Source organism: Nomascus leucogenys, chromosome 3 (assembly GCF_006542625.1).
Source record: "Nomascus leucogenys isolate Asia chromosome 3, Asia_NLE_v1, whole genome shotgun sequence".
Taxonomy (NCBI): Eukaryota; Metazoa; Chordata; class Mammalia; order Primates; family Hylobatidae; genus Nomascus; species Nomascus leucogenys.
Window position 1 is genome coordinate 137,278,778 of NC_044383.1, and position 12,233 is coordinate 137,291,010.

At 44.1% G+C, this 12,233-nt stretch overlaps 1 protein-coding gene across 4 annotated transcripts in view; it reads left to right on the top strand.

Moving 5' to 3' along the window:
• AKAP12 (A-kinase anchoring protein 12) overlaps positions 1–12,233 on the top strand; it is a 119,199-nt gene that overhangs the window by 78,572 nt on the left and 28,394 nt on the right. The window contains exon 1 of one of the 4 annotated variants that reach the window (XM_003255884.3): positions 4,826–7,163. The exons of the other annotated variants lie outside the window; for them this stretch is intronic. Coding sequence (XP_003255932.2) covers positions 7,139–7,163 — 25 coding nt within the window. The 5' untranslated portion in view covers positions 4,826–7,138. Of the gene's footprint in view, positions 1–4,825; positions 7,164–12,233 lie in introns of those variants that run through there. 4 annotated transcript variants of the gene reach the window in all.

Consider the following 12,233-nt stretch of genomic DNA (forward strand, 5'->3'; position numbering starts at 1 on the left):
CATGCCTGTAATTCCAGTGCTCTGGGAGGCCAAGGTGGGAGGATCACTTGAGCCCAGGATTTTGAGACTAGCCTGGGCAACACAGCAAGACCCCACCTCTACAAAAAAATAAAAATAAAAAAATTATCTAGGTGTGGTGGTGCATGCCTGTAGTTCCAGCTACTCCAGAGGCTCAGGCAGGAGAATTACTTGAGCCCAGGAGGTTGAGGTTGCAATGAATCTCACCATTTACACTCTAGCCTGGGTGACAGAGTGAGACCCTGTCTCTAAGAAAAGAAAAATTCATGTACCTCATTTCTGAGAAATTTTTTTACATATATCTATACTTTTTCATTTGGTCTATTTCATAGAATTGCCTAGGTAAAGAAATAAATATATGTGGACTCAAGGAGAGAAATAATATTTATTCTACATCACTTTTATTATTTGAGTGTTTAATGTTTATTTTCCTCTTGCTTTTTAAAGTGATTTTAAAATTCTCCTTTAGTGTTTCTGTTGTATCATAACAATTCCTTTGAGGAACTATTCTTCAGAGTATTTATCTTGGATTTTGAATAGCAATAACCATGTCTATACAAACATGTCCAGTTCAACTGGACCATAAAACTCAATTAGTTGATATTTATCTATGTGCATAGCATGCAGCAGAGAGCCTGCCCATCCTGTAGATAACCTGACAGTGTCATTTAGATTCAGGGTGTGTATAGATAGATACATCTACAGACAGATGTCTATCTATCTATCTATCTATCTATCTACTACCTATACCTATATCTAGATAGAGATAGATATCTAGAGATAGATATCTAGATAGAGATAGATATCTAGATATAGATATCTAGATAGAGATAGATATCTAGATAGATAGATATATCTCCTCTTTTACAGTTATCCAATTTGGAGCTGTATTTCACTCAACTTTAAATTATCTTGGAGCATTTCAAAGGAATAACAGGAGGTGAGGTCACCCCACTGATGGCCAGGGTTGACTTGGCTGATCTGGCTGACTAGGTGGGTGTCCCCTTCCTCCCTCACCACTCCATCTGCGTCCCTCCCGAACCTGCACACTTGGTCGAAGAGGACGACCATCCCCGATAGAGGAGGACTGGTCTTCGCTCAAGGGTGTACAAGTAGCTGTGCTCCCCTGCTAGAACCTCCAAACACGTGCTCAAGGTTCATTTAAAGGAATAACAGTGGCATCGATTCTCCCTTCTATTTCATCTGTCCTTTTCCAGCAAGAAGAAAAGAGAACCTACTGGTTTTGGGCTTCTTTTCCTCCAAGGGTGATGCCAGGTTAAAGAGAAAATGAGAGGAGAGGAGGCCAGGGAGGGTTGAATTTGGTGTGCAAGTCCATTCTTCCATTCCGTGACACTCATATTTGGGTTAAATACCTAAGCATCCTTGGAGGAAGTTGGAGAGCCTAATATTGGTTTTAATTCTGAGTGTAGTGGTCCCTGTCCCCTCCCTTTCAGGAAAAAAAGAGGAGAGTAGCCTGCTTCATTGCAGCCGTCTGTCCGCCGGTCCCGCCTCCAGACTGCCCACTCTGAGGCCTCTCCCATTCTCTTCCTGTGTCACTGCCTTGTTTTTTGCTTTTGTTTTTTACAGAGATGGGGTCTTGCTGTGTTGCCCAGGCTGTTCTCGAACTCCTGGCCTCAAGCAATCCTCCCATCTCGGCCTCCCGAAGTGCTAGGATTACAGGCATGGGCCACCTCGCCCGGCCTGTGTCACTACTTTGTGCTGCCACACTGTGGACCACTGTTTCCATGTTTTAATCCTCTCCACATGTGGCTTCGCTGCCACTTTCTCCCTCATTGCCCCTAATCCCTGTCCATTCCCAGGGTCCTTTTTCAGATTCCTCTTCCTCAGGGTTCCAGGCCATTCTTATTTCATGGACATCATTCCGTTCGGATGATCCCACAGATTCGCATTGCATCTTTCATCTTGTGGGCACCATAACTTCGGACTCCTCCCTCACCTGCGTCACTACCGCGTCCATCTGTTTTGTTGCTTCAGTCTCTTTCTCCCGTCATCACAGCCTGGTTGCCTTTTCTAAATCACAGTCAAATTCAGTGCCACCATCGCCTGCCTCAAGCTTCCATTGGTTCCCTATAGTCTTCAGAACCAGCAGCACAAAGTTCTTTTTTAAAGAAACAAACCAGCTTTTGTGAGCTATAATTCACATACTATGCAGTTGACCCATTTAAAGTACACAGTTCAGTGGTTTTTGCTATATTCACAGAGTTGTATAACCACCCCCACAATCAACTGTGGGATATTTTCTTTTCTCTCTTTCTTTTTTTTTTTTTTTTTTTTTGAGAGGGAGTCTTGCTCTGTTGCCCAGGCTGGAGTGCAATGGCGTGATCTCAGCTCACTGCAACCTCCACCTCCTGGGTTCAAGTGATTCTCATGCCTCAGCCTCCCGAGTAGCTGGGATTACAGGCATGTGCCACAATGTCTGGCTAAATTTTGTATTTTTAATAGAGATGGGATTTCACCATGTTGGCCAGGCTGGTCTTGAACTCCCGACCTCAAGTGATCTGCCCGCCTCGGCCTCCCAAAGTGTTGGGATTATAGGTGTGAGCCACCACACCCAGCCAGGACATTTTCATTACCTCGTAAAGAAACTCCATCCTGGTTAGCTGTCACTCCCTCTCCCGCCAAAACCCCCAGTCCTAGGTAACCACTAACTACTTTATGTCTATAGATTTGCCTCTTGTAGACATTTCAAATAAATGGAATTAAACAATATGTGCTCTTTGGTGACTAGCTTCTTTCACTTAAAGTTTTTTCAATATTCATCTATGTTATAGCATGTTTCAGTACTTTATTTCTTATTACTTTTTATTACTAACCCATTTCCATTAGATAAGCTCAATTTTATTTATCTCTGCATGAGTTGATAGATATTTAGGGTTGCTTCCACTTTTGGCTACTAGGAATATTATGCTGTAATGAACATTGATGGACAAGTTTTTGTGTGGGTGGGTATTTTCATTGCTCTTGGTTATATGTCTAGGAGAATTGCTGGGTCATATAATAAATTTATGTTTAACATTTTGAGGAACTACCAGCCTATTTTCCAAAGTAGCTGTACCATTTTACCTTCCCAATAGCAATGAATGAGGGTTCCAGTTTCACCATTCCTTGTTATTGTGGTCTTCCTTGCCCCCCGCCACCTGCCCCTGTTTTTTAAACCAGGCACATCAGCTTTATGTTGTTGTCTTTTTTTTTTTTTTTTTTTTTGAGACAGAGTCTCACTTTGTAGCCCAGGCTGGAGTGCAGTGGTGCGATATCTGACTGCAACCTCCACCCCTCTGGGTTCAAGCAATTCTCCTGCCTCAGCCTCCTCAGTAGCTGGGATTACAGGCACCCGCCACCACGCCCGGCTAATTTTTGTATTTTTAGTAGGGATGGGGTTTCATCATGTTGGCCAGGCTGGTCTCGAACTCCTGACCTCGTAATCTGCTCGCCTCAGGCTCCCAAAGTGCTGGGATTACAGGTGTGAGCCACCGTGCCCAACCTGTTGTCTTTTTTCTTTTTTGTTATAGTCATCCTAGTGAGTGTGAGGTGGTTTTGATTTGCATTTTTCTAAGGGCTAATAATGTTGGACATATTTTCATGTGCTCATTGGTCATTTGTGTATTTTCTTTAGAGAAATGGCTACTCAGAGTCTTTGCTCACTTTTAATGGATAATTTGTTACAAAGTTTTTAACATGTCATTCAAAACTCTTCATAAATATTTTTAGTTTCATCTCCAATGTTGTCTTCCCCCCAAGCCCCCAACTCCCAGACCTCCCTAAGTAAACTCCGAACCTCATAGCTATGAGGAACCCACTCATAATTGCCCAAATGTCCTGCTCTTGGCATCTCTGCCCATGCTCGTCTCTCCCTATGGACCGCCTTCTTTTGCGCCCCAGGTAGGGAGTGTCACCTCATCCCTTCAGAGACCAGCTCCAAGGCTACCTCAGAGGTGAACCAAACTGGAGCTGCCCACTCCCGCCACTGGGCATGTCCACCACCCGCTCCCACCGCTGGGTGTGTCCACCACCCACGACTGAGCTCCCCGAGGCCAGGGACAGCATCTAATTAGATCCCTGGGTGTTTCACATAATAAATACGGAGCAACAACTTGGTAAATATTTGTTGAGTGAACCATTCAGATTTGGGAAAACACGTTTTCTATCATCCACCTATGTATTATACAGCAAAACGTTTCCTATAATTCTTGCTTTGGGTGATAATGTCTTCCTCTAAAAATCCTGATTTAACAAAAACAGAGAATGGAAATGATAAAAGAAAGTCTCCTGCATTGGACAGTGACCTTAGGTCTCATCTTTACTCCTGTTTTTATCCTAATTGATGGCTTTTCTTTGTAAACGCAGACACACAGAGGCTCGCTGGGCAGCTGGGCCGTGCACCCTGTCCTTGATCATTCTTAGAGGCAGAGATCAAAGGAGACCCATTGGCTGAGAGAGTCTACAGCTTGCCACATGATCTATTGCTCTGCCGTGATTTTAATTGCCTCTTTAAGAATATCAAATCAGGCCGGACGCAGTGGCTCATGCCTGTAATCCCAGCGCTTTGGGAGGCCGGGGCGGGTGGATCACCTGAGGTCAGGAGTTCGAGACCAGCCTGGCCATCATAGTGAAACCCCATCTCTACTAAAAGTACAAAAATTAGCCGGGCGTGGTGGCATGCACCTGTAATCCCAGCTACTTGGGAGGCCGAGGCAGGAGAATCACTTGAACGGGGGGTCAGAGGTTGCAATGAGCCGAGATTGCGTCATTGCACCCCAGCCTGGGCGACAAGAGTGAGACTCCATCCCAAAAAAAAGAATATCAAATCAGATGTGTTAGCATCTTCATGAATGTCATAAAAAAGAAATGTTTCAGTGCCAAAACTGAACAGCAGTACAGTGACCTTTGAAAATGTTGTTTAGGGTATTAATTGTGTAACTAGTGACATTTTGTGTGTTTTTATTTTTCTTCCTATCCAGCTCAGTGGAATAGCTGTTGCTTGTCCTATTGTTAGAATTTGGACTGATAGAAAGGAGAGGAGCTGGAGATTCATTCTGCTCTGCAAGGGCAGACTCGATTTCAGAAGTGGCACCAGATGATAGCCCTGTGTTGTCCCCAACCACTGGTGCTGAGAAATGATGCAGAACCAAGCCCTCAGATCCCAGATCACCCACGGCTCCTGGGACATCTCTGGGGAAGGGACTTATTAACGTAGACCCTGATGCAACATCCCAAGTCGTCTTTATCCATGATTTGCACAGCCAGGACACTCCGGGGCTGGGATTGGGAGGAGAGGAATGGCCAAGTTGCCCTGCCCCCTTGGCTCTGTGGACTCCAGAATGATGGTCAGTACCAGCAGCATTTCACACACACACCAGCCTCATTATTAAAATTGGAACAATTTGTGAACTAGAGTTGAGACTTCTCTAGAGAAGATAAAAGGTTGGGAAGCTGCTCAATGGCTGGGTCTGGGAGTCAGCTTCCAGGCAATATCTCACTGAGTCAGGACAAGGCCCATCATTCCCTGTTCCTGCCAGGCCGGGTATTTGCCGGGATATGAAACGGAAGCCAGGTTTTTGGAGAGGCTGAAGCTGATTTTTGTAACTAGGTCCTGTTACCGGCAAGGAAGCGGCCTTCACGCTGCTCAGAGTGTGGTGCATCGCGCCCCCTGGTGCCCAAAAAGCGCAATTACGTGCCACGCCAGCCAGCTCTCCTGGACTTAACTTCCATTTTTCCCTGATTCTCCTGTTCCTTGCCCACCCTTCTCTTTGCTGTGCCCACTGTGGTCCACGCCGCGGCTCCCCTCCCTCCTCCCTGCCCCAAGCAATAATGAACAAGATCTTCATTCTCTGAAGAGAAGTGCAATAGTAAAACTTTCCTTTTTGTTTGTGTATGGGAAGAGCTGGTGTTAATGGGTCAGGCAGGCAAGGCATGAAGTGATAAATAGGGAAAGGATGAAAGAAGGGAACAAACCCAGGGGACCTAACGGACCTACCCTAACAAAAAATTGGCGTACAAAAAAAGTGTATTAAAATTGTGAGACCACACCAACTCATTCGTCACTCGTGTCTTTACAAAGAACAAACCTGAAGCTTCAATGAGAAAGAATTGAAGTATTCTAGGGCTGCCTGAACTCTTCCGAACTTTTAGCATAGGCTTTGATTTCCGAGTTGTGTGCTTGCATGTTAGAGATATGATAGTGTCTAAAAATTGGAACATGGCATAGTTTGATCTAAAAGGTTAGCTGACTTCTGCCATTTAGAAAAACCTCATGCTCAAGTCTGCTTTTGAAAAGTTGCCTTGGTCAAGTGTTGAAGACAGCACTTGTTAGAAGGAACAAGTTCACTTCTAAGAGCCCTTCTCAAAGAGTTCAGGAAACAGCACTACTGAGAGTTGCCAATCCTCAGATCAGTGCAACGTGTGTGTATGTGTAAGACACAGATGGTGAAAATATCAAATGCTACAGGTGCCAAGAAGGGAGGTGTTTTGCACCACACCAGCCTTTAAACAAACATAAGGATGCAGAATGCAGTCTTTAAAATGGAGGGAGAATTTAATGTCTGTGTGGCTAGTTCCTTGAAATGACTTAAAAAGCTGAGATACAGAAGTATTAGTAAATCGGTGCCAGGAATGAAGTAACCGTTTAGATCCAATGCGGCGGCTCCAGCATCGAACTCATGCCCGGCACCCTTTAAACCCTCCCGGGACTCTGCAGAGCCCGCTGACCACTCACAGAGCCCAGCTCGGGGGAGGGCTTTAAGGTGAAGCACGTGACCCCCTGCTTGTGCAGCCCGGGCCGAGAAGTTTGCGCTCCCAAAGTCCTGGAGCACAGCAAGGGAGGGGCCAACGCCAGCCCGCGTGTGGGTGGCTGGGTGGGGGCGTGGGTGGGGGGGTCCGCCTATAATTATCTAGGGAAATGCATCCGCGCTCCGCTTTTCGCTGCGGCAGCTCCGAGGGCACCTCCTGTTCTCCCCGATCCTCCTACGGGAGTGGCTGGGCTTTCAGTCCGCTCTGATCCCACCGAAACCACCTGGGGTTGACAGGAAGGAAGACGAGGCGTCTGCCGGGGAGGGCAGGGACCCGCTAAGCTGATCTGCTGTACAGTAGTGCTACTTAAAATATGCTGGGGACCATCACCATCACAGGTAAGGCACAAGCCAGGTCGCTTTTGTCCTCCCTGGACGGCAGGCACGGGGCATGAAAAGGGCTTCCTTCCGTAGAATGAGCGTTTGGTGGGGAGCCCGGCAGGTCAGTGGCTGGACCGTTATTGGCATTTATTTCCCTCCGTGTGCTGAGTTTTTCATCAGAAGAACATTCTCCCTTTGGCTCAGCAAGAATCAGACAACCTCAGTGTTTCATTTTTGGCTGAGCTAGAATCTTCTTGACTGCGCCTATGGGAGACTTTTAGTATATTTTGTTCGGGGTTGTACCTTTCCCCTTAGGGAGAGAGGGATGTGGAGAGGAACAACAGCAGCCGACTGAATAGAAATATGTCAGATTTGTGTGAATTTGAAAATAAGTTGTGAAAGCTTAATCTCTTGCCGTAGTCACAGACCGAATACATTCCTCTTCTGGGCAAATTACAAGTGTTTGCATTTTGACTTGTTTACTAGGAACTTTGAATAAAGGTACACTTGGTGGTTTAGGGGACTAACATTTAAGCTGTGCTTTAAGTGGTGGTTTTAATAAAGCCATAGTTATTATAAAATCGGTGGCCAGGAAGCAACATTAGGCAACAAATAGTAAAAAAAAAAAAAAAAAAAAGTTTGTTTCTTTAGCTTACTTTCTAGGAATCTGGCCGTGAGTATGAATTATAATATTTAATGCCTACTTCTAGCAAATAACTTACACGCATCAAACTTTTAGAATGCTCTTACAGCTCCTCTAACTTGACATTTGATAGTCTTATGCCATTGTACTGTGACCTAACCTGCGTATTTTCTCTTCCTCTCATCAAAATTAAACTGCATTTGTGAATTTAACTTTATAGGAACAGCACTTCTTTATTCTTTAAATATTTGAGATCATTCCTGCCAAATCTATTTTTTTTTCGGTTTTTTTTTTTTTTTTTTTTTTTTTTTTTTTTTGAGATGGAGTCTTGCTCTTTTGCCAGACTGGAGTGCAATGGTGCGATCTTGGCTCACTGCAACCTCCACCTCCCGGGTTCAAGCGATTCTCCTGCCTCAGCCTCCCGAGTAGCTGGGATTACAGGCCTGCGCCACCATGCCCAGATAATTTTTGTATTTTTAGTAGAGCCGGGGTTTCATCAAGTTGGCCAGGATGGTCTCGATCTCTTGACCTTGTGATCTGCCCGCCTCGGTCTCCCAAAGTGCTGGGATTATAGGCGTGAGCCACCGCACCTGGCCTACATGTTTGTTTTTTTTTTAAAGCAACTATAGAATTTCTAGGACTTAAAATTTTCTCAATGTAACTGCTCCTGCAAAGCCATGCGCTCCTGTGGAATTTAAAAGAATGTGAAAGTTCAGCAATACTAAAATTGTCTCTCACTTCCTATAGATTAGCTTGTTTACTTTGAGATTTCCTTAAAATTCGACCCCCAAGTTGACTTGGCTAACCTTTCTACCATTTTACTCAGCTTGAAAGTTTATGCCATATCTTGAAGCTGTTAATAAATAGACTGTACAATATGAAAAAAATTGAAAACACAAAAATCTCCATTTTTTTCCCCAGATCATTAATTTTTCTATGAATGAAATATGCAAATGTGTATTGTAGGGAGTCACAGCTCGGGGTGGTGTTTCTGAGATCATGACTTTTTTCTGAGTACTTTTCGGGTACAATATGATTTTTATTATATTCACTGTTCAATTAGTCGCATACTGAGATTCCTATGGTAAAAGGAGGTGGTCTAAAGTTTTAGCAGTAATTAAAGGTTAAACTTGGAGCACTTGAGGGGGCTTGTAATAGTTGGCTCAGGTAATCCCAATGGAATGATAAATGAATGGAAATAGCGGGAAGGACTGATTTTTAAGGCAAAATCAGGTAATTGGCTCTATTGCTTTCTGAATTTACTTTTCTTACAATGTGGGTATGGAGGATATGGCAAAATTTTACACTTTTTCCTGATAATAAGAAAGTGCACAGAAAATCTTAACTCCAAAAATTTACCAGCGAGAAATCTTATGTAGTGGAAAAAGTAAAAATGAAAGGGAGTTTCAGCTGTCATTTGGTTTTTCCTCCGCAAGTTATTCTGATGGGGAAGATTCATAATCATCATCTTTAAATAGTTGCTCAGAATCTTGAAAAGCCATGAGAGCTTTAAAAATTGACAGTAACGGCCAGGTGTGGTGGCTCATGCCTGTAATCCCAGCACTTTGGGAGGCTGAGGCGGGCAGATCACAAGGTCAGGAGATCGAGACCATCCTGGCTCACATGGTGAAACCCCATCTCTACTAAAAATACAAAAAAATTAGCCGGGCATGGTGGCGGGTGCCTGTAGTCCCAGCTACTTGGGAGGCTGAGGCAGGAGAATGGCGTGAACTCGGGAGGCAGAGCTTGCAGTGAGCCGAGATCACACCTCTGCACTCCAGCCTGGGCAACAGAGCAAGACTCCGTCTCAAAAAAAAAAAAAAAATTGACAGTAAGGTGGCCAGACGCGGCGGCTCACACCTGTGATTCCAGCACTTTGGGAGGCTGAGGCGGGCGGATCACGAGGTCAGGAGTACAAGACTAGCCTGACCAACATGGTGAAACCCCGTCTGTACTAAAAATACAAAAATTAGCAGGGCGTGGTAGTGTGCACCTGTGATCCCAGCTGCTCAGGAGGCTGAAGCAGGAGAATCACTTGAACCTGGGAGGCAGAGGTTGCAGTGAGCTGAGATTGTGCCACTGCACTCCAGCCTGGGTGACAGAGCAAGACTCTGTCTCAAAAAAATAAAAATAAAAATAAATTGACAGTAAAGTTTAATAAAATCTTAAAGGTCTCTTGCATCTTTGGGATTATTCACTGAAATACTATAGAAGGTTATTGTAGTTCTCTTTAGTACTATGTTATTTTAGGAGGCATGTGTTTAAATTTTACAATTCATTAGCAGGACTGATGGCATTTTGTAGGAACTACTTAGGAACAAGTTTGCATTTCTGAAAGTAAGGAAGAGCTGTCACTTAATACTATTATCCCCACCCCCCCACACACACACACACAACCCAGTTTACACAAACCACTAAAATGAATGCAGTGGAAATTGAATTACAAAATGATTGCTTATTCACATTACATACTGTTGCCATTCTTGGGGTCTCTTTCTCTCACATCTCATTTGCAATAAGTTAGCTTTGAAACAAGAAATAAGTGATGTGACACGATGATCATCCCCTTCCCCACTCAACTGTAAATAGCATGCCAGCATAAAAACGCCTTTTTTTTTTTTTTTGAGACGAAGTCTCACTCTGTCACCCAGGCTGGAGTGCAGTGGCGCAATCTCAGCTCACTGCAACCTCCACCTCCCTGGTTCAAGCAATTCTCCCTGCCTCAGCCTCCCAAGCAGCTGGGATTACAGGCACCCGCCACCACGCCCGGCTAATGTTTGTATTAGTAGAGACGAGGTTTCGCCATGTTGGCCAGGCTGGTCTTGAACTCCTGATCTCAGGTGATCCACCCGCCTCAGCCTCCCAAAGTGGTGTGAGCCACCACGCCCAGCCAAAAAAATGCTTTTTGAATTAAGCAAGTACCTTTTTTCTCTAAGTCACCCACATTACTGAAACTGATAATATTGATACATTGCAAACTGTGAAGTATCATGAGAAATAGGGACATTATTCTTTAAAGTAGAAACTGGGGAAGAATCAATCCTCCAACGTTCATGTTAGTTCTAGATTATTTATGATGCACTTTCTGATGCAAATAATTTTTACAAAAGAAAAAAATACCTTGCACGTGGGTGTTTCACATCTGCTATGGAGACAGATTCCTTGTCAAGAGACTTTGGAGACACAAAATTGATACTTTCACAACTGCTGGATTAATAACTACCACTTCCTGAGCGCCTAGTCTGGCAGGTGTTGTTCAGCACTTTGTGGATATTATCATGTATTCCTCACAATAATCCTGCAGAAAGTGGTTCTGTAACCCCGTTTCTATCATAAAAGTAAGTTTCTCATGATTTGATAATTACCCAAGTTTCACAGCTAGAAAGAGCATGACTGTAGAATACCTTGCAAAAGACCTCTTTCTCGTTGTGAAGATGCTAATACTTGTTTAGTGACCCGCATTCTTACATGCCTGCCCAGATGTTTAAGGGATCGTGAAACATCAATATCAAGACCAGGGATTGGGACTGGGCACGGTGGCTTATGCCTGTAATCCCAGCACTTTGGGAGGCCAAGGCAGGCGGATCACTTGAGTCCAGGAGTTTGAGACCAGCATGGTCAACATAGGGGAGACCTCCTCTCCACAAAAAATTAAAAATTTAGCTGGGCATGGTGGCACGTGCCTGTAGTCCCAGTTACTTGGGAAGCTGAGGTAGGAAGATCACTTGTGCTACTGCATTCCAGCCTGAACAACAGAGCAAGACCCTGTCCCCACCCCACCCCCCCCAAAAAAAAACACCAGGTCCAGTGATGGTGTCACCGATATGCTCCTGTATGGGATCCTTGCTTTTATGAATTTGAATGTATCTCCGCTTGGAGGTTTTCTGGTTAATGAGCTTTAGAACAAGGGAGGTTGGGTGTGTAGCCTATAAGGGATGGACTTAGAATGCAGAGAATTCCTGGAAAAATTCCAGGACAATGCTATGAATCTTGGGGGAAAGATAACTAGTTCCAGATGTCACTGTAAGCCTCCTGATGTGCCTGGGGATGGGGAGCACTGGTGATTCTAAGCCTGAAAAATGAACATGTCGTTTCTGCACTATCGCACTTCTTTTTCTCAACCAAAAATGATGGTGGTGGTGTCACTGAAACCTGATAGCTAAGTTTTGGATAAAAACATTAATATTTTGTAATATTATTAATTAATATTTTGTAATATTATTAATAATCAACATATTCCTTTAAAGTTTTTTTTTCTTTTAAGCCTCTAAAGTAAAAGAAAACAATTTATAATTTATCTCTTAATTGCTAAGTATTTGGAAAAGTGAGAAAAGAAAGATGATGCTCCAGGTTTTGAACACACAGGCTGTCTCTACATTATATGGATCTTGGGGGTGGGGAACACATAGCCAGCAGGGACCACTGTAGCTTAGCCCTTCTTGGGA